General features: G+C 45.8%; 1 protein-coding gene across 11 annotated transcripts in view; it reads right to left on the bottom strand.

The window, feature by feature from the left end:
* The window catches only part of PPP2R5E (protein phosphatase 2 regulatory subunit B'epsilon), a 211,828-nt gene extending 186,156 nt beyond the window's left edge, over nucleotides 1-25,672 (bottom strand). For 9 of the 11 annotated variants that reach the window (XM_063947248.1, XM_063947247.1, XM_063947251.1 and 6 more), the window contains exons 1-2: nucleotides 25,213-25,554; nucleotides 19,144-19,307 (exon numbers count right to left, since the gene is read on the bottom strand). In XM_063947248.1, coding sequence (XP_063803318.1) covers nucleotides 19,144-19,300 — 157 coding nt within the window. In that variant the 5' untranslated portion in view covers nucleotides 19,301-19,307; nucleotides 25,213-25,554. The other 2 variants (XM_063947249.1, XM_063947250.1) reach the window with 2 other exon arrangements.
* Nucleotides 25,673-26,238: the final 566 nt, after the last annotated feature.

Genomic DNA, 26,238 nt, shown 5'->3' with positions numbered 1-26,238 from the left:
TGGTTCAAGTGAAAAGCTGATACCACCTTAGGGAGAAACTGGGGACGAGTCCTCAATTCTGCCCTATCCATATGGAAAATCAGATAAGGGCTTTTACATGACAAAGCCGCCAATTCTGACACACGCCTGGCCGAAGCCAAGGCCAATAACATGACCACTTTCCACGTGAGATATTTGAGATCCACGGTTTTAAGTGGTTCAAACCAATGTGATTTTAGGAAACTCAACACCACATTGAGATCCCAAGGTGCCACAGGAGGCACAAAAGGGGGCTGAATATGAAGCACTCCCTTTACAAAAGTCTGAACTTCAGGCAGTGAAGCCAGTTCTTTCTGGAAGAAAATCGACAGAGCCGAAATCTGGACCTTAATGGAACCCAATTTTAGGCCCATAGTCACTCCTGACTGTAGGAAGTGCAGAAAACGACCCAGCTGAAATTCCTCTGTAGGGGCCTTCCTGGCCTCACACCACGCAACATATTTTCGCCAAATGCGGTGATAATGGTTTGCGGTTACTTCTTTCCTGGCTTTTATCAGCGTAGGAATGACTTCCTCCGGAATGCCCTTTTCCTTTAGGATCCGGAATTCAACCGCCATGCCGTCAAACGCAGCCGCGCTAAGTCTTGGAACAGACAGGGCCCCTGCTGTAGCAGATCCTGTCTGAGCGGTAGAGGCCATGGGTCCTCTGATAACATTTCTTGAAGTTCCGGGTACCAAGCTCTTCTTGGCCAATCCGGAACCACGAGTATCGTTCTTACTCCTCGCCTTCTTATTATTCTCAGTACCTTTGGTATGAGGGGCAGAGGAGGGAACACATAGACCGACTGGTACACCCACGGTGTCACTAGAGCGTCCACAGCTATCGCCTGTGGGTCCCTTGACCTGGCGCAATATCTCTTTAGCTTCGTGTTGAGGCGGGACGCCATCATGTCCACCTGTGGCCTTTCCCAGCGGTTTACCAACAGTAGGAAGACTTCTGGATGAAGTCCCCACTCTCCCGGGTGTAGGTCGTGTCTGCTGAGGAAGTCTGCTTCCCAGTTGTCCACTCCCGGAATGAACACTGCTGACAGTGCTAGTACGTGATTTTCCGCCCATCGGAGAATCCTTGTGGCTTCTGCCATGGCCACCCTGCTTCTTGTGCCGCCCTGTCGGTTTACATGGGCGACTGCCGTGATGTTGTCTGATTGGATCAGAACCGGCTGGTTTTGAAGCAGGAGCCTTGCCTGACTTAGGGCATTGTAAATGGCCCTCAGTTCCAGAATGTTTATGTGCAGGGACGACTCCTGACTTGACCAAAGTCCCTGGAAATTTCTTCCCTGCGTGACTGCGCCCCAGCCCCGAAGGCTGGCATCCGTGGTCACCAGGACCCAGTCCTGTATGCCGAATCTGCGGCCCACTAGAAGATGAGCACTCTGCAGCCACCACAGTAGAGACACCCTGGTCCTTGGAGACAGGGTTATCAGTTGATGCATCTGAAGATGCGATCCCGACCACTTGTCCAAGAGGTCCCACTGGAAGGTCCTTGCATGGAACCTGCCGAATGGAATTGCTTCGTACGAAGCCACCATTTTTCCCAGGACTCGTGTGCAGTGATGCACCGATACCCGTTTTGGTTTTAGGAGGTCTCTGACTAGAGATGACAGCTCCTTGGCTTTCTCCTGCGGAAGAAACACTTTTTTCTGTTCTGTGTCCAGAATCATCCCCAGGAACAGTAAGCGTGTGGAAGGAACCAGTTGTGACTTTGGAATGTTTAGAATCCAGCCATGCTGTTGTAGCACTTCCCGAGATAGTGCTACTCCGACCAATAACTGCTCCCTGGACCTCGCCTTTATTAGGAGATCGTCCAAGTACGGGATAATTAAAACTCCCTTTTTTCGAAGGAGTATCATCATTTCTGCCATTACCTTGGTAAACACCCTCGGTGCCGTGGACAGTCCAAACGGTAGTGTCTGGAATTGGTAATGGCAATCCTGTACCACAAATCTGAGGTACTCCTGGTGAGGAAGGTAAATTGGGACATGCAGGTAAGCATCCTTGATGTCCAGGGATACCATGTAATCCCCCTCGTCCAGGCTTGAAATAACCGCCCTGAGCGATTCCATCTTGAACTTGAATTTTTTTATGTATGTGTTCAAGGATTTCAAATTTAAAATGGGTCTCACCGAACCGTCCGGTTTCGGTACCACAAACAGTGTGGAATAGTAACCCCGTCCTTGTTGAAGTAGGGGTACCTTGACTATCACCTGCTGGGAATACAGCTTGTGAATTGCCTCTAGTACAGCCTCCCTGCCCGAGGGAGTTGTCGGTAAGGCCGATTTGAGGAAACGGCGGGGGGGAGGCGCCTCGAATTCCAGCTTGTACCCCTGAGATACTACTTGAAGGATCCAGGGATCCACCCGTGAGCGAACCCACTGATCGCTGAAATTTTTGAGGCGGCCCCCCACCGTACCTGGCTCCGCCTGTGGAGCCCCACCGTCATGCGGCGGATTTGGAAGAAGCGGGGGAGGACTTTTGTTCCTGGGAACCTGCTGCGTGGTGCAGCTTTTTTCCCCTTCCTCTGCCTCTAGACAGAAAGGACCCGCCTTTTCCCCGCCTGTTTTTCTGGGGTCGAAAGGACTGTACCTGATAGTACGGCGCTTTCTTAGGCTGTGAGGGGACATGGGGTAAAAATGCTGACTTCCCAGCTGTTGCTGTGGAAACAAGGTCTGAGAGACCATCCCCGAATAACTCCTCACCCTTATAAGGCAAAACTTCCATGTGCCTTTTAGAATCTGCATCCCCTGTCCACTGCCGAGTCCATAAGCCTCTCCTAGCAGAAATGGACAATGCACTTATTCTAGATGCCAGCCGGCAGATCTCCCTCTGTGCATCTCTCATGTACAAGACTGAGTCTTTTATATGCTCTACGGTTAGCAATATAGTGTCCCTGTCCAGGGTGTCAATATTTTCCGACAGGGAATCTGACCAAGCAGCAGCAGCAGCACTGCACATCCACGCTGAAGCAATAGCTGGTCTCAGTATAACACCAGTGTGTGTATATATATAGACTTTAGGATAGCCTCCTGCTTTCTATCAGCAGGTTCCTTTAGGGCGGCCGTATCCGGAGACGGTAGTGCCACCTTTTTAGACAAACGTGTGAGCGCTTTATCCACCCTAGGGGGAGTTTCCCAACGTGACCTATCCTCTGGCGAGAAAGGGAACGCCATTAGTAATTTTTTTGAAATCACCAATTTCTTATCAGGGAAAGCCCACGCTTCTTCACACACTTCATTTAATTCTTCAGATGGGGGAAAAACTATTGGTAGTTTTTTCTCCCCAAACATAATACCCTTCTTTGAGGTACCTGGGTTTATATCAGAAAGCTGTAAAACCTCTTTCATTGCCTCAATCATGCCACGAATGGCCCTAGTGGACATTAAATTTGACTCATCGTCGTCGACACTGGTATCAGTATCCGTGTCGACATCTGTGTCTGCCATCTGAGGTAGTGGGCGTTTTAGAGCCCCTGATGGCCTTTGAATTGCCTGGGCAGGCACGAGCTGAGAAGCCGGCTGTCCCGCATTTGGCATGGCGTCAAATTTTTTATGTAAGGAGTCGACACTTGCACGTAATTCCTTCCATAAGTCCATCCACTCAGGTGTCTGCCCCGCAGGGGGTGACATCACATTTATAGGCATCTGCTCCGCCTTCACATTAGTCTCATCAAACATGTCGACACAGCCGTACCGACACACCGCACACACACACAGGGAATGCTCTTAAAGGAGACAGGACCCGACAAAAGCCCTTTGGGGAGACAGAGAGAGAGTATGCCAGCACACACCAGAGCGCTATATAATGCAGGGACTAACTGAATTATGTCCCCTATAGCTGCTGTAATATTTACTGCGCCTCAAATCTGTGCCCCCCCTCTCTTTTTTACCCTTTTCTGTAGTGTAGACTGCAGGGGAGAGTCAGGGAGCTTCCTTCCAGCGGAACTGTGAGGGAAAATGGCGCCAGTGTGCTGAGGGAGATGGCTCCGCCCCTTTTTCGGCTGACTTTTCTCCCGCTTTTTCTGTATTCTGGCAGGGGTAATTACCACATATATAACCTCTGGGGCTATATATTGTGGTTATTTTGCCAGCCAAGGTGATATTATTGCTGCTCAGGGCGCCCCCCCCAGCGCCCTGCACCCTCAGTGACCAGAGTGTGAAGTGTGTATGAGGAGCAATGGCGCACAGCTGCAGTGGTGTGCGCTACCTTGGTGAAGACTGAAGTCTTCTGCCGCCGATTTTCCGGACCATCTTCTTGCTTCTGGCTCTGTAAGGGGGACGGCGGCGCGGCTCCGGGAACGAACACCAAGGACGGGTCCTGCGGTCGATCCCTCTGGAGCTAATGGTGTCCAGTAGCCTAAGAAGCCCAAGCTAGCTGCAAGCAGGTAGGTTCGCTTCTTCTCCCCTTAGTCCCTCGTTGCAGTGAGCCTGTTGCCAGCAGGTCTCACTGTAAAATAAAAAACCTAATATATACTTTCTTTCTAGGAGCTCAGGAGAGCCCCTAGTGTGCATCCAGCTCGGCCGGGCACAGAAATCTAACTGAGGTCTGGAGGAGGGGCATAGAGGGAGGAGCCAGTGCACACCAGGTAGTACCAAATCTTTCTTTTAGTGTGCCCAGTCTCCTGCGGAGCCGTCTATTCCCCATGGTCCTTACGGAGTCCCCAGCATCCACTAGGACGTCAGAGAAATAAAACAATAAGTGTTGTCAATGCTTCATTCACAGTAGAATAAACTAATGCACCAACGCTAACAGAATGGATACTATATAAATAAGTAAATAAAAAAAACAGGAGATGGTAGGAGAGTAAATCACTCTTCAGAGGCTATTAAGTCGAAATGGGTGTGCCACGTTTATACTTTGGAAATAAAAGGTTAGGGGCGATTAAATTGTTTAAGTCTAATTTTCCCGTGTAAACGGGAATGGTTAGACACCCAAACAACGGTCATGATGCAATTGATGTCTGGGTGCACATTCACACCGCGCAAGTAGCGTTCAAACAGACAGGCTTTTGCCGCATAAAACGGCGAGACCATTCTAAAGTCCTTCTCTGGGCGTCCAGACTCCCGTTGGGACACAGAAAGTGCCGAGTTAGCGCACATTTCTTCTCACGCCTCAGGAGGCTGCGAGAAGAAATGTCACCCCTGCGGTTACCGCCATCTAAAAGGAGCAACAATTGAATTGCTCCGTTTTGCGCTCCCTAGTGGTAGCCGTGGGGGAAAACAATTGAATCGGTACCTTAGTGTTCGTGTGGCCCTGAAAAATGATAAAAACCTGCACCCCCCCAAAAAAAAATTTTTTTTTGCATACGTTGTATTCCATCATACATGTGCACTCTTAATATTCCCGTGAAACTATCTTTATATGCTGGCTTAATACTATGGCGGACAGATCTTTCCACTCACCTAATCTAAGTCTGTTCATATACTTACTTTGCGCTCCACAGTTTTACAGTCCTTAAAACTAGGCAGACCAGAAATTCAACAAGAAAGTTCAAGTACGCTTCACACAATGTTGTGTTTTGTGACACTGCAGAACTCACACTGTATATAACAATTACTGTATATAGTTATTGTTAAACAATTTTTGCTCAAACAGGTTCTACTCCTTCTGTAACCAAACCCTAACTAGGTTTATGCAGCCTTCAATTATAATGAAAGGATACTGTGTAATATTAGGTGAAGTAGGCTAATTGACCAGGACATATGTAGTGTTGTGTGTACGCTGGTTTCCAAGCACAGCAGACTACTAGAGGGCAGCACTTGTTGCGTTTTAAAAGGACAATGTAGATTTATTTCAGTCACCTTTTAAATAAATTGCTCTGGACAGATGAAAACGCAGATCAGACGGTATCCTGTCTCTAGTTTGACCACACTTGGGTCGACGTGGTTACTAGGTCAACAAACGTTTTTCACAATTTTTTCTCATTTTTTGAACTTTATCATACTTTACGATCCACAATTGGGAACGGTAACAGTGCCAGAAGCATGACGAGCGTAGCGAGGGGACACAGTTCAGTAACTAGGGTTCCCGTCACTCTACGAAGAAAACACACACAAAACCTCATGTCGACCTTTTGTCATGTCAACCTCGCTCATGTCGACCTATTTTAGGTGTCGACTTCGTTACTGTTGACCAATAGTGGTCGACCTAGACACTGTTGACCTAAGTGTGTTCAACCCTATGCACCACACCCGTCCAGACACGGGGGACGCATGTCACAAAAAGAAAGCCTTCACTTCTATCCCACAGTCATGCCCCAGTTACTTTTCTGCAACTCACTAGTTAATGGCTAACTAGGTGATTCATCGCACCCTACGGGCGCACTTCACACCGGCGTAAGGGCTACGCCCCCGTAATGGCTGTGGGTCCACAAGGTTCAGACTGGCTAAGGAGCCGGTGCCTCATTTCAGATAGACCCCGCCACTGCTGCTGGAGAGTGAGACCGGGCTTCAAAGAGAATTGAGGTGCAAGAGAGGCGCTGAGCTGCGCCTCTCTATAGAAGAAACCGAGCCAGCGGTAAGGGGTGGCAATAAGCGCACAGTGTGGCAATGAATATCTGGCACAGCGGGGCATTGTATATCTGGCACTGTGGAGGCATTGTATATCTGGCACTGTGGAGGCATTGTATATCTGGCACTGTGGAGGCATTGTATATCTGGCACTGTGGAGGCATTGTATATCCGGTACGGGGGAGAATGTATACCTGCCACAGTGGGCATTGTATACCTGGCACTGGGGGGGGGGCAATGAATATCTGACACAGGGGGGCAATGTATATCTGGCACGGCGGGTCTCGGGCAGCGTGTCTGTGTCACGGCTGCATGTAGGAGGTGGTGCTGGGCTTGTGGGGAGGAGGGGATTGGTGGTGTACTGTGCGGCTGCGGAGTGTCTTCGTCCGTGGTGCAGACGGTGGGTCCCAGGTAGCGTGTCCCTGGCGCGGCTGCATGTAGGATGTGGTGCACTGTGTGGCTGGGTAGTGCGTCTTTGTCCGTGGTGCGGACGGCAGGTCCCGAGCAGCGTGTCCCTGGCACGGCTGCATGTAGGAGGTGGTGCACTGTGCGGCTGGGGAGTGTTTTTTCGTCTGTGGTGCGGACGGCGGGTCCCGGGTAGCGTGTCCCTGGCGCGGCTGCATGTAGCAGGTGGTGCTGGGCTTGTGCGGAGGGTGGGTTGAATGCTGTGGGGTGAGGGTGTCTAGTGTGTGCTCGTCATTCTGCGGCTGCTGCTCCCGGTGCACATATTGCTAAGTGGTGTTCTGGCACAGGGCAGGAGCTGTTAACTCCCCCCAGGCCTGTGACTCCACCCAGCGTTAGAGGGCCAGGCACAGAGGCTAATATATAGGAGATGTCTTCAGCTCCACATACACTACACTATACTAGATTTAATTTTTAAAACACAAAAAATTAATTATCTGAACACTTCTGCTGAAGCCTAAACTGAAATTAACGGAAGGTGAATGTGCAGACACACTTGGCTGTAACATGGAAGGGAGTTGACTTCCTGAAGACTTGCTGATCTGTGTGATCTCACTGTCGGAGGGAGACCTTTTCCTTGACAGAATAACTGGGACAGTGGCCCGTGGAATTGTAAGAAGTAGGAAAATGCTCTGCGCATTAGCCAGCACTTGCCGTCACCTTCCCCAAACTGTCCCTGACTGTCAATCACTTTGCACATATATCCTCATTGCGAGCGGCATCTCTAAGGTACCCTAGCGCAATCACAGTGCAGCGCAGTCAGCTGATAATCACAACTCCGATCTCTCAGCATCAGACCCTAAATCATCTACATCTCTGCAATGGCCGTGACTTGCAAATAACGAGATGTGGCCTTAGGCTAGCTCCTGCTCCACATAAGGAGCCACAGCAATGGGTATATCATGTCTGGGGCACACAGCTGGTATAATATATAAATCGCCTGCATTTAAGGGTCTAATTCAGGGTTGATCGCAGCAGCAAATCTGGTAGCAGTTGGGCAAAACCATGTGCACTGCAGGGGGGGGCAGATGTAACATGTGCAGAGAGAGTTCGATTTGGGTGCGGTGTGTTCAAACTGAAATCTAAATTGCAGTGTAAAAATAAAGCAATATAGATTGTAAGCGCCACTGGGGCAGGGACTGATGTGAATGGCCAAATATTCTCCGTAAAGCGCTGTGGAATATGTGTGCGCTATATAAATAACTGGTAGTAATAATAACAGGATTTTAAATACCTACCGGTAAATCCTTTTCTCGTTGTCCATAAGGGATATTGGGGACACATTAGTACGATGGGTCTAGACGGGGTGCAAAGGAGAAAAAAAACAACTGCTGATTTGCAGCGTCCTCTAGGGGAAGCTTTAGCACATCCCTTATAGCTAAAATGAGGGGTTCAATACCCTGTGTAGGAGTGGAATCCCCACCTATGAGATTCACATCGTCCCCATCATCCTGTATATCATCATCAGTATCTGATAGAAGTGCAGGGAAGGCACGTTTATGTGGACCTGCAGTAGAGAGGGGGGATGGGGAACATCAGCCCTAGCAGCTAGATCTGCTACTGCTTGTTGCAGTTCTTGTGTTTTATGGGCATTTGCAGTGAGCTGAGATGACATATCAGACATCAAAGTTTTGACTGCACCCAGCCAGGAAGGCTCGTGACCCTCCCCCACATTCTCCTCAACGTTTTGTGAGGATTGACTACACTGCTCACATGAAATGGAACCAGATGAAAGTGGGGAGAACCTGGTGTTACAGACACTGCATAACTTGTGTTTTACCATGATGAAAAGTAACACAACAATACACATACAACACAGACCGTAACAATGCAAGCCTGCCCCACTGTATGTGAGAGGAGACACAGATGAAGAGAAGGCACCAGCACAACCACGCCAGAGAGCCCCAATGAGGCGGTCAGAGTTTGGTTCAGCGAAACACTGTTTTAAAAACCCAATTTTCCTTTAGGAATGTGTAATGAGCACAATTTTAGCGGCTCTCCCCCAAGCTACACCCTGTACCAATGATCCAGCGTGCGTCAGCGTCTTGAGGCTGCTGCTGCTGCATCTGCAGAGGAAGGCGCCAAAATGCAGCTGAGCCCATTCTGATGTAATTCCGCCTCCCTTCATGGCGCCGGAGCTACTGAAGATTTTATACTGGCAATGTCTGCAAACATGCTTAAAACGTCATATAAATGCTCAGTTAAGCCCACCGCTAGCCAGTTTTCACAGGGGCAATAGCGGATCCCCCCCAGGAGGGACCCGTATGCCTCACCGGTGTGACAGCCGCACCATGAACCCGGGGCATCCCCATAGCGGGGCCCCCGGTGTGTAGTCACCACTGACGTTCACCTTCAGGCATCTGCTAGGGGTGTGCAGCGTGCTGCGGTTGCGACAGCCGAGGCGCAGTGCCCCGCTGAACAACTAACCCCTCGGTGGTCCTGCAGCGAGGAAGCGGCTCTGCACCTCGCGAGGCCGGTGACCACCCCCCCACCTCCTACAGCGCAGTATGCTGTTGCCCAAACAGCATACCGAAATAAATAAAAGTTTAAAAGAGAAATAGTGCTTATATCTCTCCAAATATTTCCTTCATGATATACTGTTTCACAACTGCCAACCTTCCCAATGGAAAGGAAGAATACAAATAAATCCAATATTAAAACTTAAGTCTGTTTCCTCACTTGCCTCCGTGATACTGTACTGTTTACATGCAGCCTTCCCCGAAATCACAGGCATAGTCAGATCACTGCAACTCATAAGAACGGAACACTTCTCTCCTGAAATATTCTGTGCTGCTGACAATCTCCGAATGACCCGACTACATCCAGGATGCTCTATACTTACCACAAACAAACAGAACACAACTAAGAAAATGTTGCTTAAGCCACAGAAACATTCTAAAAATTAAAAAACAATGATCACTCTAATATTAACCACAAGCTCAAACGCAGTGGAAAAGTTAAAAGCCAGCAAGTACGGGTATACAGACATATTTACTTATCCCTGTTTTAATACAAGTAACACATAGTAGATGTATTTGGAGGGGTGGTCTTCAGTATGCCGGCAGTCGGGATCACGGCGCACAGTATACCGGCGCCGGAATCCCGACAGCCGGCATACCGACACTTATTCTCCCTCGTGGGGGACCACGACCCCCCTGAAGGGAGAACAAAATAGCGTGCACCGTGCCCACAGCGTGGCGAGCACAGCAAGCCCGCAAGGGGCTCATATGCGCTCGCCACACTGTCGGGCTCCTGGCGCCGGTATGCTGGTCGCCGGGAGCCCGACCGACGGCATACCATACCACACCCTATTTGGAGAGGGGCTGGAGTAGTAAATGAAATAGTCACTAAACTTAAAACAAATATGAAATATTTGAAACACCCCAAATAAGTATTTTAGGCAATTAGATACTTACACTATAACACAGACAATAAACAAGCAAAACCGTCATAGTCGTGATTATGAATGTCTGTATTTTAAGTCTATTTGAGTTATAATATGACCCCAGGGCACAGACGTAAAATCACAGGGTAATCAGAATTCACATTTATAAAAGGATACTGCAGCAGCGATTTAGCTGCAAAGCCATAGACGCTATCCGAGCAGAAATTCCCTACTGCAGTGCTCAAGGCACACTAACGTTCCAGGTTTTAGCGATATTAATGCTTGAGCACAGGTGACTTAATTAGTACCTCAGTAATTTTGATTTAACCACCTGTGCTGAAGCCTGGATATCCCTAAAACCTGCACTGTTAGTGTGCCATCGAGGGCCATGGTTGGGAATGCCTGCGATCGTGTTTGCCGATCCAATAAACACTCCGATCTGATGTAGAGATTATCAGATTGCGGTGTCATTTCTTGCTCAGTGTGTACCTGCTTTTGATCTTAACAATGGGATTGGGAGGTCGGGAATGATCTAGTGTGTGCAGCACACGCTGTGACATTCTCCTGATCTGACCGCTGGAGGAACGTTTGAAGCCATTCGTCAACTACAAATGCACTAAGACTACTGCTTACACACTATCCAATTATCCGGCCGATCAGCCCAATAATTGGATCGTGTGTACCTAGATTAACTCTGTACCTACAACAAACCATGGGGGAGATGTATGAAAGTGCGCTGTGGTTTCTGCTGACCACAGCACACATAAAGCCTACATTTAGCGCAACCCATTAATGGATCAACGGCGTGTTAACGCCGTGTGCTTTGCCCGCTGCATGCCCCCGCCGCTTCCCCGCAGTAGAGAATGGGAGACGAATGGCAGAGGCAAGGTATGCTTGCCTCAGCTGTCACTTTTCATCTCCTAAAGCCGCCGGAACGCCTCCCCCAGGCAGGCGATGTGTGCAAAATGTATACGCGCATAGTAGATTTATTTTTTTAAACAAACTTTATTGAACGTGGACATTATTCAGCTGGTCCACACAGCCTAATTGTGCATGCGCCGGGGGCCTCCAGCGGCGCCGAGCCGATGTGGAAGGAGCGCTATCGCGGGACAGGTGAGATAACGCCCTCCCACATCAGCAGCCACACAATACATTGTGGCAGCGGGTGGGGGCGTATCACCATGATAATACGGCCCCAGGCACATAACGTCCGTTAGGACGTTTCTCATACATCTACCTCCATGTTACAATGCAAGGGGTGCAAATACATTTATGGGTTTTGTTCATGCTCATGGCTGCTTCTGTTTATGGCCACAAATGCTGGACAGTTTTATTTTTACTCTGCAATTTAGATTTGACTTTGTATTCTCCCCTCCCACATCGAAATCTCTCTGCACATTATACATCTGCCCCCACTTGTAGTGTAACATGGGTCTACCAATGTGCAAAGTTACTGTACTTGGGTGGTCATTCCGAATTGATCGCTCGCTAGCAGTTTTTAGCAGCCGTGCAAACGCTATGCCGCTGCCCACTGGGCGTGTGTTTTAGCTTAGCAGAAGTGCGAACGAAAGGATCGCAGAGCAGCGGCATAATTATTTTGTGCAGTTTTAGAGTAGCTCAATACCTACTCAGCGCTTGCGATCACTTCAGACTGTTCAGTTCCTGTTTTGACGTCACAAACACGCCCTGCGTTCTCCCAGCCACGCCTGCGTTTTTCCTGGCAAGCCTGCGTTTTTTTGAACACTCCCTGAAAACGGTCAGGTGACACCCAGAAACGCCCACTTCATGTCAATCACTCTGCGGCCAGCAGTGCGACTGAAAAGCTTCGCTAGACCTTGTGTGAAACTACATCATTCTTTGTAAAATTACTTTGCGCGTGCGCATTGCGCCGTATACGCATGCGCAGAAGTGCCGTTTTTTTGCCTGATCGCTGCACAGCGAACAAATGCAGCTAGCGATCAACTCGGAATGACCACCTTGGTTCTTTTTTTCCTGCTTTGACCACAACTCTGAATCCACCTCACTATATCCAAGAAGTTGAAAAGTATTTCTGCCTGCACCAGCAACATACTTAGAGGAAGATTAACTGTAATGTTCCGGATGTGCACATTGTAATTACTAGAGGAAAACTTTGCTAGTTTGTGTTTGCACCTCTATGGGGTGCAAGAAAAAACAAGTGAGTTTTCCTGCAATGTGACCCGTATTTTATCAGCTTGCAAGGAAGCACTAAGCTAACTGAATCACCGCTTTACACTTCAGAAGTTCTCATGACGGAATGTAGATGGCATCCCGACGCTTAGAATCCCAGCAGTCAGTAGACCGGTGCCGAAATCCCGACACCAATCAGAATCCCAACGCCAACAGTCAATATCACGAACATGGGTTAGGTTTAGGCTGTGGGAAGGAGGGTTATCATACTTAGGGGGATATGCATTTAGCTCCGATCATTTTGAAACTAATGAATTCGCCCCACTGAGTATATTCAATTAGGTCCGTTTTGAAGGCATTCTCGCCAATGCCTTTTCACCTGTTAAAGCAAAAAGGCATTGGCTAAAAATGCATCAAAATCGGCAAATATGGCCCGCGTTTTTAAACACGTGGATTCGCCAAATCCATATGTTTTCCACCCCTGCCACATTTTGTCACCTAGGCAAAAATCGGGTGTGGTTCGTTTTATCGACAGTATCTAGGTCGACAATGTTTAGGTCGACAGTCACTAGGTCGACATGGATGGAAGGTCGACAGGGTCTCTAGGTCGACAGGTCTAAAGGTCGACATGAGGATTTTTTTTTTTTTTGTCGTTTTCTTCGTAGAGTGACCGGGATCCCAAATTAGTGCACCGCGTTCGCTCGCCATGCTTCGGGCATGGTGCCTTCGCTCCGCTACCGCTTCGCTCGGCACAGATTACCGTTCCAATCGTAGTCCATGTGGATCATTAAGTATGAAAAAATTTAAAAACTCATGTCGACCTTTAGACATGTCGACCTAGAAACCCTGTCGACCTTCCATCCATGTCGACCTAGTGACTGTCGACCTATAGTGGTCGACCTAAACATTGTCGACCTAGACACTGTCGATCTTCAGACCGGATCCCGCAAAAATCTATCCCTTCTATTGCATAGGGCGAATCCCCATTCGTCCTAATTAACAGCGAAAAGCTCTGTTTTTTAGCCTAGGCAAAAAAAAAAAAAAGTGCTAATTGCATACCCCCCCCCCCCCCCCCCCTACGACCGCCGGCATCCCGTACTCATCCCCTCATACAGCCCGTTATGTGCAGGGAACTAATGGTCCGCTACCGATGTGTAAAATGCACTGTTACAAAGCGTCTGTCGCAGTTACTTTAACATGGCGTATCATAAGTATTCTGAGAAGTTTTTTGCCAACGTGAACACTAGAAGCTTGTTTATCGACTTACAGTAAGTAGGTAGCTCTGAGAATTTTACCAATGATGAGTAATTGCCAAGAAATAAGTTATGGAACTCTGCATAACACGGACGAAAACAAACATTAAGCAAGGCTTGTGAAACCAAGAGAGTTTATGTATACTAGCAGCATTTAATCCATCTCTACTACAGTCTTTTATTTATGGGTAAACAAAGAGAAATACTTCCCAAGATCACTGGCCTTTTACAAGGTGCCACAGAAGTCCTCATTTCCATCATACAAAGCAATGTCAAAAAACAGAACATAGAATTTGACGGCAGGTAACAACCACCTGGCCTATCTAGTCTTCCCCGAACACATGCACACACTAATACAGTAAGGGTCATTTTTGTCTGAAGTCTAACAACATACCAGTTTATTTTTGGATTGTGGGTGGAAACCGGAGTACCCGAAGGAAACCCATGCAAGCATGGTGAGACTATATAAACTCCACACCATTAGGGTAATGGTGGGAATTGGATCCATTGATTCAGTACTTATATAGTCCTGCATTAATCATTACATCATCCGAACTGCCCCCCGTTCCTTCCCCCCCATCCCTGCAGAGAGCTTATGTGTACTTCATTGACATCGCTCCACAGAGAACAATGATTTCTGTAAGAGATGTACTAAAAACACAAAACATGCCAACGTCGATATATAATGTTCTAAAGCCATAACCAGAAGGCGAAGATCAGACTCTCAAGTCCCAGCGACTCAATTTATGCTGCTATTAAGGATAAAAAACGCCATACTGGATTTACACAGGCGCTGCGCGCTCTCTCTCTCTTTTCTTTATTTTTGTTAAGCAGCGATTGAAGTGAAGGTGGACCAGTCCTATTCTGTCACACGCAATCATTTAGGATCTGGAGACGCTACATGCAGAACGGTCAGAGCTGCGGTCTCTCATGTGACAGTAGACTTGCAGGATGTACCTCTTACCTGTCATCACCGCAGCAATGAGCTCTGCAGCTGGATATATGCAACACTGGAGCACTCCCATGTGACACCATCCTTACTGTACATACAGTAGCTGGACTGAACAAGAGGTGTCCATAATAAACATCAATATCATTTATTCCAGAAAGAGTATGGTGCACTGGGGGCCCGATTCTGAGTTAGGAGTAAGAGCAAAAAAAAAAAAAGGAGCAATTTGCTACTGTAACAAACCATGCTACAATCCAAAAAGGATGAAAATACAGTTATTTATATGTATGCAAGGAAAATACTGGCTACTACTGCATGTAGTGAGCAACTACTGAGCAGCATTCTTTTACAAAAATGTACATTACCTGTATTATCACACGTACAGGTGTGTTGGTAGTAATACATGGGATAGTCTGAGTACTAAGGATGAGCCTGACTTACTGCTGCACCATGTAGCACTGAAAGCAAGGTGTGCAAATGCGTTTTGTACCCCCCCCCCCACACACACAATTTACTTCATCTCTAAATCTGGGTATTCACATAAACGACGGTACGACCCAGCAATGTGATGTAACGCTATATTGTATCACCGTACACACTCCACGATCCGCTGTATAACACAATAAATCCTTAACATGCTGCATGTAAAAATACCGTGACACACGGAATCGTCCTATTGGACATGGAGCACATCCAATGGGACGATGTGAACACTCAATTCAGCAACCGATGAAGCGAGTGAATTAGAGGGTATACATTATATGATGGTCGTTGCGATCTGTTGTGGATCGCAACATCGCCCAGTATATTGAATATCAACTTATATAAACTTTACCAAGCTGCAAATTGCTCACTAGTAATATTCTTGTATTTTTTACTAGGTGGTTATGTTTCTTCTCTACATCATCTAGAACTGGTGCGCAGAATGCTGCTTCTGGTAGACCAGTTGAGACTAGGTCATCTGAATCATTTTGCAAACAGTATTAACACACTGGAAACACATATTAGGGAAATTTACACATCTGATACACACATTAACAATTCCATTAAACACACATTAATTATGCAAATAGGATATGTTGTAAGAGGAAGCACCAATAGCTCTATTGTTAAGTAGTGTAGCCGAGAATTCTTATGATATTAAGAACAGTAATGACATGACATACTATCGTTAGGGTTGTAGCCAGATTTCTCAAGCTTGATGGCTACTGGTTCGAGGGATGTCATGTGATCAGGATGCGTAATATTCTTGCATTGCAATCATGTGACCAATAGTAGAAACCTGGATGAGATTATACGTAGGATCAGAAATATCCAGATGGCCAACTAATAACACACCCGTGGCACCTAGGCAATCTGAGCAATCAATAAAAGTTCTCACTGGAATACACTGAGTCATTAGCATTTATCCACCTGTTTTGCTTTCTATGATGTCCGGGTATGGACTATCAGCATGACACTGTTCGTTATCATCACACATTTCCTAGTAACCAATTAAAGACACTTCTAAATAGTTGCGGTTGTTACTTCTTGTGGTAAATGAGTTTGGAAATACTGTAGTATTATCCTCTTTACTTTTAGCAAAGCTGCAGTTGGATGACACGTTTATACTATTTGAGAGCTTGTGGGTTTATTAGTTCCTTTATTAGTAAGGATGTCTAAGCCCCAAAATTAACAAGTTTCCAATTTCGCCCTTCCCTCAACCGTGGCACCACCGCACCCGCCCCTTCCCCGCTCGTGGTGGATCCGGACCCCACCCGTGGCACCCCCGCACCCGCTCTTCCCTCACCCGCGACACCACCACACCCGCAACACGCCCGCAACTGCCCCTCTTCCACTTGCGGAACCCCGGACCCCCTCCCCCAACCACAGCACCTACTAGGGTATTCATCAGGCCCTGCGTGCGCTGTTCACACCGTTGCAAGGGGCTACGACCCCTTAACCATTGCATGCCCTTTGTCCGTGCAATATTTAACCACTCACACAATTATGATTGGAGGTAATACTCCATATAATACAAATATTGACACCACAAGGGCGTGCAAGGGTTAAGGGGGCGTAGCCCTTTACGACTGTGAGAAGAGCGTCCGTAGGGTGCGATGAATCACCAAGTAGTTACATATGAACCATTTACTGCCTATTGCCAAATATAACTGTCACACTGCAACTATAAGTAATAGACATGGACATGCAAAATCTTGGATGACCCCATATGGTCTATATATACTAGGTTGACGAGGTCAAAAGGTCGTCAGTAAAAAGTAAGACAGTGCTTAAGGTCGACAGGCGCAAAAGGTTAACATGACACTGGACGACACTCAAAGGGTCGACCCAAGTATTTAGTTTTTTGTTGTTGTTTTTTTTTTTTTTTGGGGGGGGGGGGGGTTTTGTTTTTCCAACTTGTGCTTGATTTACCTTCCACAAGGACTACAATTGGGAATAGTAGCCTAGGCAAAGACGGCAGCGGTAGTGCGAGCCTCCTTGCCTGAAGCAGGGTGAGCCCGTGAGGGTACATGTTTCCATTAATTGTGCTTAGATATGGTTAAACATACCAAAGGACAGCCAAAAAAAAAACTTTAGTCTACCTTTTCTGTGTCGCCCATCATGATGTCAACCTTTTGTACCTCTCTACCTTACTCACAGTCGACCTTTTGGAAGTCAACCTAATTACTGTCTCCATAGACCAGGCCTGGCCAACCTGTGGCTCTCCAGCTGTTGTGAAACCACATATCCCAGCATGCCCTGACACAGATTTAATATTTCCTAATAGCAAAACTCTGGCAAGGCATGCTGGGATAACGTGTAGTTTCACAACAGCTGGAGAGACAAAGGATGGCCAAGCCCGATACAGACCGTGTAACTCTTCTATACCACACCCCATGTCACATACCACTGTACGTCCAAAAAATAAAAATAATAATAATATATAAAACAGAAGAGGAATTGCTATCTAGAGATTAAACCTGCAGCAGACACGAACAAGCAGAGCTTTAGAAAATCATTCTCTTTCAGAGCACAGAAAGTTTTCTTAAACAATAAACAGTGGTCAGAGAAATATGCAGTCATGCAACAAACAGCATATGCCCCGTGCCTTTCTTAAATAATCCTGTAGGAAAGTGCATGAAAGGCATGTTTTCACCCAGTATGCTACCATGTACATCCATGGAGAGATATGCAATACATTTTATCGTAGTAGTTATTTTACAATGGGGGCAATTCACTTCTTTCATGGGAATTTAGCTCCCAGTTAAGTGTCTGGGAGCTATTCAATTACTCCCAGTGATTAGGCAGCAGATTTATGCTTGTACCCTCTTGAGGTGTAAGCAGAAAACAGTGTTAAGTGGGGTTTCAGGGCTAGTTGCAACCTGACAGCTGCATTGCGCCCGTCACCAGGAGCTAAATTCCCGCAAAGAACTCCATCGACACGAACGTCCTAAAAAGAAGCTGTAAACTTCTTATCCTAACTATTAAACCCTTATCTGGCTCAGCAGAGATCCTGTGTACATCATATGAACTAAAGAGATGTATTCTACGTGCAGCTGGAATCACTAGCCGTGTATCATGGTGTAAGCGCCAATACTAGTGATGTCAGTTGTAGCAGGAATCCCTGCAGTAGCCCTACAGATTCTCACATTAGCATAAGGGCGTAAATCAGGACCCATCGATGTAATGCACACAGTGTATGGCTGCACAATGCACACGCACCTTTGCGGAGGCTATGTGCACAGACAAATCAATATATATTTGTGAAAGTGTAAAACTGCACTACTTCACCACTGAGCGTGTAGTTTTGGGGAAATGTGGAGGGTATAGGAGAAGGTGGCTAAGTGCCCGGTCAGGTCTCCATGTCCGTGGCGTTTCTAGGTGTCAACTAAGCAGCTACCTTGTAAACGCACCCAGAACATGTGCTTAACGGGAGTGGCGTGGGCCAGTAGCCAGAGTTCCGTGCTATTATGTACTAACATTAGCAGATCTGTCTGCCCCAGTCATCAGCGCTTGTGGCCGCTTAGAGTGCAAGTCAGAATCAAGCATAAACAGCCACAATAGACAGAAAGCTAAAGCCTGTGCACTTCCCATTATCACTGTCTTAGATAGCTGCATATACTTTCATCTGACCGTAATTTATAGGCAGTACATATTTTACTGTGTCATTCCATATAACTAGCAGTATTACCGGTGGGATGGATCAACCCACAGGTGCTAAGATCAGTTGTCAGAATAGCAGGAAATGTATTTATAAGCAGTGCCATTTTATACAGTATTGTACCTTCCAATAGTTTGGTCTGTATTAAGCAAAACTACTTGAATAGATATAGGATGTCCACACAAAAAAAAAAAATATATATATATATATATATATTTTTACATTTATTTATTACTTGCCATATACAATTTGCTTACTTACCTTTAAGCAGAGGCAGAGGTGTTAACTCGATAGGCTTGCCCTGAGACCTAAACTGAGAGGAGCTTTGCGACCTCTTCTGCCTGGCTTTTCGGACGGACTTCCGTGAAAATCCGTCTACTTTATCCACTGATGGAGGAGTGGTTGGTGCTGAGGACATATCCCTACTGATGAAAAGATGATAAACAGAGATTAGTGCCAGATAAATGGACAAGTCACAATAACAGAAAGATGATCGGACAGGGTGTGGATTTGCAGACATTACTTTCCATCAATTATTGTACTAAAACGGCCATTACGCCCAATGGAAGGTAACTCACCAGCCACAGAACAATTGTCTTCAAAAATAATTTGGACATTATTACTTTTAGGATAAATTGAGGGGGGGGGGGGGGGAAAGCTTATCTACATATAAATTAAAAAAAAAAACCCTGGGGCAGATGTATTAACCTGGAGAAGGCATAAGGAAGTGATAAACCAGTGATATGTGCAAGGTGATAAAGGCACCAGCCAATCAGCTCCAATATGTAAATTAACAGTTAGGATCTGATTGGCTGGTGCCTTTATCACCTTGCACATATCACTGGTTTATCACTTCCATATGCCTTCTCCAGGTTAATACATCTGCCCCCCTGTTATTTACATATAAACTTAGAGAAAATTATAAAAACTAAACCTAATATAACCATGGAGGCACTTTTCTATATGCATTGAACATACTGAATGCAATGCAAGAAACTGCTCCAAAAGCCTTAAATGTCCTGTAACAAAATAGAGAATGTAAGACTAGAACATAGAAACTCTGACTAAGCCTAGAATAGACATTACAGCGATGTTAAAAAGTGTATTAAATCAGTCACAAATACCTACACGTTTCCATACGCCACATATTGGTGAACAATGCAAGATACAGGACTACGCAATTACAAGTTCTGTGTAGCTGAGTGCAAGCTACTGTTCTGCTATAAGCCATTTCACAATCAAGAGAACCTGGGATTACAGACAGGAAGTCAGGTGTGCATATGAAATGAATCTTCCTACTCTTCCACGGCTCAAGTCAAATATTTTTTTAATAAGTTGCAATATTGTAGGTGATGACTGACAATGGTCCAATTAAAAGCAGTAGAGAGAGGACAGGTCATGATGAAGGAACTTAAGCACAAGCGCTGACCGATAAGATCACCAGTAATTTGGCTACCATGTGAGTGCTTTTACATTTTTGCTTTTCCTTTTTTTTTGGTGCGACCTGAGGAATAGTGTATGAGGACACATTTGTACACAAGAAGCTCAAGCTTTCAGGGTAGATCCTGCACCAGTGTGAACATGCACGTTTAATCTGCACTATCGAGAGCCTTCCAGGCAGCAAAGGGATTTAAAACACTGGCATGTCCGCAAGAAACTGTTTGATTAAAAAAAAAAAAAAAAAATGACTTGGAAGCTTGAAAGGAATCTTAAAAGAAAGTGCCAAATTTGGTAATGCAAAGAATAGTGGTTGCAAAAATACATTAGCAGTTATTAATGGGATCCTCCTGAAGAATTAGAATGTGATTCATCTGATTAGAAGAAGGAACAGATGGCGCGCATGTATAGGTAGCATTCTGCAGATTTTCTATAAAGCACAAAAGTAAAACATTTCATTTAACAATCATTTAGATATTAGCAAGTTGTCCCAATGTGGGAGAATGTGCAACCCCAAAATTATCTGTGCGCCCTAGTCTAATCCAGACATCGGGCAACACAACTGGCAGGCTGACCCATATATAATCTGGCTGCACTTACCAAGTGCAGAATGGCCCAATCATTGTAATTTCAGCAATGACATATGTGGCTACACTGATCACATGGTGGCAGTGTGGGGGGGGGGGGGGGGGGTGTCAAGTAATAGGCAATCTACAATACATACATTTACACACAAAAGTCCTTGGATAGTAGGTGAGTGTTGTCTCTGGAAATTTAGCAAGTGTTTTAAGTTTCACAAGTTCTCTAGGATGTTACTAAAAAGGATTAACAAAAATATTATTGCTTCAACACTGCATATATAAACAAAACACTTGCAACCTTGTTTCATTAATACTTCCATCAAACCGTTGATATGGCAAAAGTTCAGCAAATTTAATGGATGATAATCTCTCCACAAAAAACAGATGTAGTATATTGATGCATGCAAGGCTTTACTGGCATTAGAATACATGCATTAACTATCTTTTTTCCTATGTCATCATACCCATATAAATTACTAAACGCTTTGGGAAGCATTGACTTTGCTCTACTATTCTGGGATGCTGTGAGCTCTATAGAATGTTCTCTGCCGACCTCCAGGAATGCAAGTACAAGTGCCTGCTAACCAAATAAGACGTGATGTCACTGGTGTTTGAACCGGTACCCGGCCTTGGAGGCATGTGGAGTCACTGGTGTGTAACGTCGGAGTTTACTTATATTTCACACTTGAAATGGCATAGAGCATATACTTCACTTTCAAGATGCTTAGACCTAAATACTTTCTGCACCAAATATATGATTCTATAGAATCCTTTATATAATCTAATTTTGCTCTGCTGAAATTTTTTTATTTTTTTTCCCCAAAGCTTGCAGCCATACTTTAATTTTCCCTTTGCCTGGCTTTACTTAATGGAGCAACAAGCAGTTGAGAACTAGTTTATGATGTGATCTGAAACACACTGTTTGAAATTCAGTGAACAGTGAAAAGATTTATATCCATTTTTTAATTTAGCACCACAGATCATTTGTTTTGGGATCCTTGTCGTAAATCACTATCAGTGCACCCATGCTGCAACAAATGCGCCAGAAAACAAGCTTGTTTGTGCCAATATGTAAGTTTGCTCAGCCTGTAATTCCGTCAACACGCTCTCACTGAATTTAGCCTACGTGCAACTTCCTGTTGTGGCCCGATTCCTCCTGCTCAGACGCAAGTGGAGATGCACCTGAAATGCAATCAACTCTGCACCACCCGGGCACAAGTGCCGTCCGTAAAAAAAAAAAACCGCAAGAACTGCTTGGCAAACAGATGCATTCGACTGTGCATCAGTCCCAATGAGTTCACTGGACCTAAGATATGTGTGTGTGCGGGGTGACGACGACAGCAGTTATAAAAGTTTAGTAGGAGGAAACTATTTACTTTGACAATAATAAACTGCCTGAAAAACACACTCTTATGTTAGAGAAAATGCAAAACTAACAGTAGTTCATTGCATCCTTCCCTTTAATGTGAATATGTCAAGCAGTTTTGGAAACTAGAACATCAATACTACTACTATACGAGTTGAGCCTAATTGTAGTGTAGTGTTAGTAACACACATTCCTGGGAAAGCCCAGCTATAGAACTGAGCCCTTCTCTCCTGGTCTTTAACTTCCTGGTATAATGTCTTAGGAATTATTTCAATTAATTATGGACGTAGGCCGTAGATCCAGTGACACCGATCATACGTGACCATTCAATGCTCTGAAAGCTGCAGACTTCCTGCTGTTGTGATGTGAAAGTGTGGTATTTAGTGTATGGGACCGTCACAAACTAAACTACAGAGAGATATGTTAAAAACAAAGTGAATGCAGAAGAAACTTCAAAGATATAAAATATGTATTTAAACACAGTTTCAGCTTTATCTACAGTGTTAAAGTGTAGCTGACACACGCATTTTAAACACTGATTCGTTAGATACAGAATCATACTTCAAGGCCAGGGTCCTGCAACATATATGTCCAAAAATATACACTGGTCAAGTGAATGCTAAATTGAACACTTCAGACCGTTCTGTCCACAATTATCGAGCAGCTTTAAGACCTTATAATGCCAGTGTACTAATCTGTTTGCAAACGTGGCTTAAGCAGTAACATATAGCAATTCCCAAGCAACCAAAAGATAACTAGACAGGACAGGAGCACTACCCTCTGCCTGTAGTAACACAAAATGCAAATCCTTTAGCTACACAATGAGGTTTGCAAGGCAAATTTTTACCAAATCTATTGGCACATTTACCCTACTAATGTGACACAATCTTCTCCTTCATATCTAGACTCTAGGGATAAAGCAATGGTTGTTTAGCAGAGAAATAAAAATATGGGCAGCTCTAGATCAGTTAATAAAGAAAAATGCAGTTAAGTTTGTGAACTCATTTATAAATAAGCTTCAAGTTAAACAATATATAAAAGAACGACAGTGTACATTCCTCTAGTGAAACTACGCTTACACTGCAGAAACAATGCAGGTCTAGAACATAATTCTTTTACAAAGTGTGGTATGTACAAAAATATTCAAGTCATCTAGGTATGAGCACGTCAGAAAGGAATGACTGAGAAGGAGTGGTTGTGTCAACTTCACAAATGCTTCTATTCTACATGTGACTTAGCATCTTCTATTCTTACAGCAAGACGTTGATAAATATACACCTGCAATACATGTAACATGTACAATGCTGTACAAGAAAGAGGGCCACAGCAAAGAGGCTAACGCTGCCTGGAAAGTCCTATACAGGTACAGGACCACTATTTGGAATGATACAACTGGGATACTGAAACGCACTAAGGTCCAGATTTATCAAGCGTTGGAGAGTGATAAAAGTACCAACCAATCAGCTCCTAACTGCCATGTTACATGCTTTGTTTGCAAAATGACAGCTGGGAGCTGATTGTTTGGTACTTAATCACCGTGCACTTTATCACTCTCCGAGGCTTGATAAATCTGGGCCTATACTGGCACAATCTCCAACTGCAACACAGCAAAGAGAAGCCGCATATAATATAGAGCTTATTGGCACATGACTGCAGGATCACCGTGTGTGGGTCAGAGGAGGCTGCTTGAACATGGACTTCCCAACAATATGTTTAGTAACACTTTCTATCACACGCATTATCAATTATTAAAGCGCTACAGCGAACAGATTCATTAACCGATTCCTGCACGGAGATAAATAAATGACAATCATGGTAACATGGTCAAAAGTTTCAGCCAAACCATCACTGTGAGTGTAAACATGTGTAAGCTGTCATCTGCAAACAGGCACACTACACATCCCGAAATCTGCAAACACGTTCTTCCTGTACTGTCAGTTAGTGCTGCTTGTCAATCATCTATGCAGCAGAACGTGCCAACCTGAGGAACCATCTACTACTACTACTTTACAGGGGGAAGGGGGGGCACAAGTCAAAACACGTGACTATGCCAATCATCCAAATAACATACATACACATAGAGGTGTGTGTGTGTATATTATATATATATATATATATATATATATATATATACACACACACACACACATACACATCTCTATGTTGCACGTTACACACTGCAGGGTGCCTATATAACACACTTAAAAGTAATACCCCTTTCACACCGCAGCTTGTACCCGGTAATTTGCCGTTTTTACTGGCTCCCTAAACGGCTCGAGCTGCGATGTGAAAGGGTCACCTTCAATTTACCGTTTACAAAATACCGGTATTTTGAAATGGTAAAAAAGCAGGGTCCTACCCGTTTCAGACCCATTTAATTGTGCAGTGTGAAAGGGTCTGAAACAGTATTTGGAAGCCCGAGAAGGTGATAGGCTGTCTCCATGTGTGATCTCACCAGGCAGAAGCAGGAAATAAACATTTATAATGACAACCACTGTTTTGTATGGGTGAAACGGGTTCAGTGTGAAAGGTACCAAAACGGTAATGAAATGGTAATATACTGGTTACAACATGCGATGTGAAGGGGGTTTAACTGCTCAGACCCGTTTAAAGAACTGAAAGCAGGGTTTGCGATGTGAAAGCAGCATAATAGTGTAACCAGCGCTTGACACAAACCAAATTCACATATGAATATATACACTAAAATGTGTATGCATAACACTGATTGTGACTTATAAGTAGAGAAAATGAATTTAAGATTATATATATATATATATATATATATATATATATATATATATACATACACATAAATAGATAGAAACATACTGTACATACAGACATAGGTGAGAGGGCAGAGAGGAGAAGGGGGGGTCAGAGCCCACCCCATGTTACACACCCACAGAGGGTGATGTTGGGAGGGAGGAAGGGATCTGGCAGGATTACCTTAGATCTCTCACCAGGGATTAGAGCCTGGGTTGGGGGTTTCCTGGGTCTCCCTGCCCTCTCTTGTCGCCTTGCTGACAGTTTAGGCCTCAGTCCTCAGCGATTCCCCCCCAGCACCTTCTTCCTGTGAGCCCGGGATAATCCTCCGTCCACAATCACCTCAGCGATGGTCCCAGCGAGCGGCAGTCACATTCCCCGGGCTGCGGCGGGACAGGAGAGCGGGCTGGGGGCTGTGTGCGCGGCTGCTGCCCCCCTCTTGTCACTTCCCTCCTCTCTATTGTCACTAGTATCACTGGGCTGCCGCTGCTGAGTCCATGGCACACACACAGAACACAAACACAACCTAACCTGCCTGCCTCCCGGCTCCGCCCACCGCTGTGCTGACGAACGGACAGGTTCAAACGGGGAGGCGCGCCGTGATTGGCTGCCGGACGCTGTCTTCACGCCAGCGACGGTGGCAGCAGAGAGGCGAGGGCCCGAGCCTAGCAGGGTAGTGTGAGCGCGCAGAGCGCTGGGGAAGGGGCGCAGGGATTGGCCGCTGCGGGAAGTGCCCGTATGGAAGAGGGGGGAAGGGCGGGAAATGTTGGGAGACGGGGACTAGTCTAGGGCTGCTGCTGCTGTGCAGGGATGGTGGGGCTTACCCCTCACTCGCTGCGGGCAGGCGAAGTGGCACTGGCCAGGGTCCTGCAGCTGCTTGTAACCCTGCACGACCCAGCGTTGCAGCGTGCCACAGGTCTACCTGGCCAACTTTCAGGCCACTGGCTGCATGGTGCCCTGATGGGACGTTATGCTGCTGCAATACCGTACAGTGCGTGATGATAGTGCATGCTGCCCTGCTCCAAGGCTTGGAGGTGTATGCGTCCCCCCACCACCAAGCACACAAAAAATAAAGTGGGGGTAGGTGGGCAGCATTTTAAAGCAACATGGGGACTTGTTATTTGCCCTTGCACCTTACTGCCCTCCAAAAAAATAAAAGCCACTTAAATTGCCACACACTAGGGCAACTGGGAGAGACCTGTGGACATT

This window comes from Pseudophryne corroboree, chromosome 12 (assembly GCF_028390025.1).
Source record: "Pseudophryne corroboree isolate aPseCor3 chromosome 12, aPseCor3.hap2, whole genome shotgun sequence".
Classification (NCBI taxonomy): Eukaryota; Metazoa; Chordata; class Amphibia; order Anura; family Myobatrachidae; genus Pseudophryne; species Pseudophryne corroboree.
This window is presented reverse-complemented; position numbering and strand designations above follow the sequence as displayed.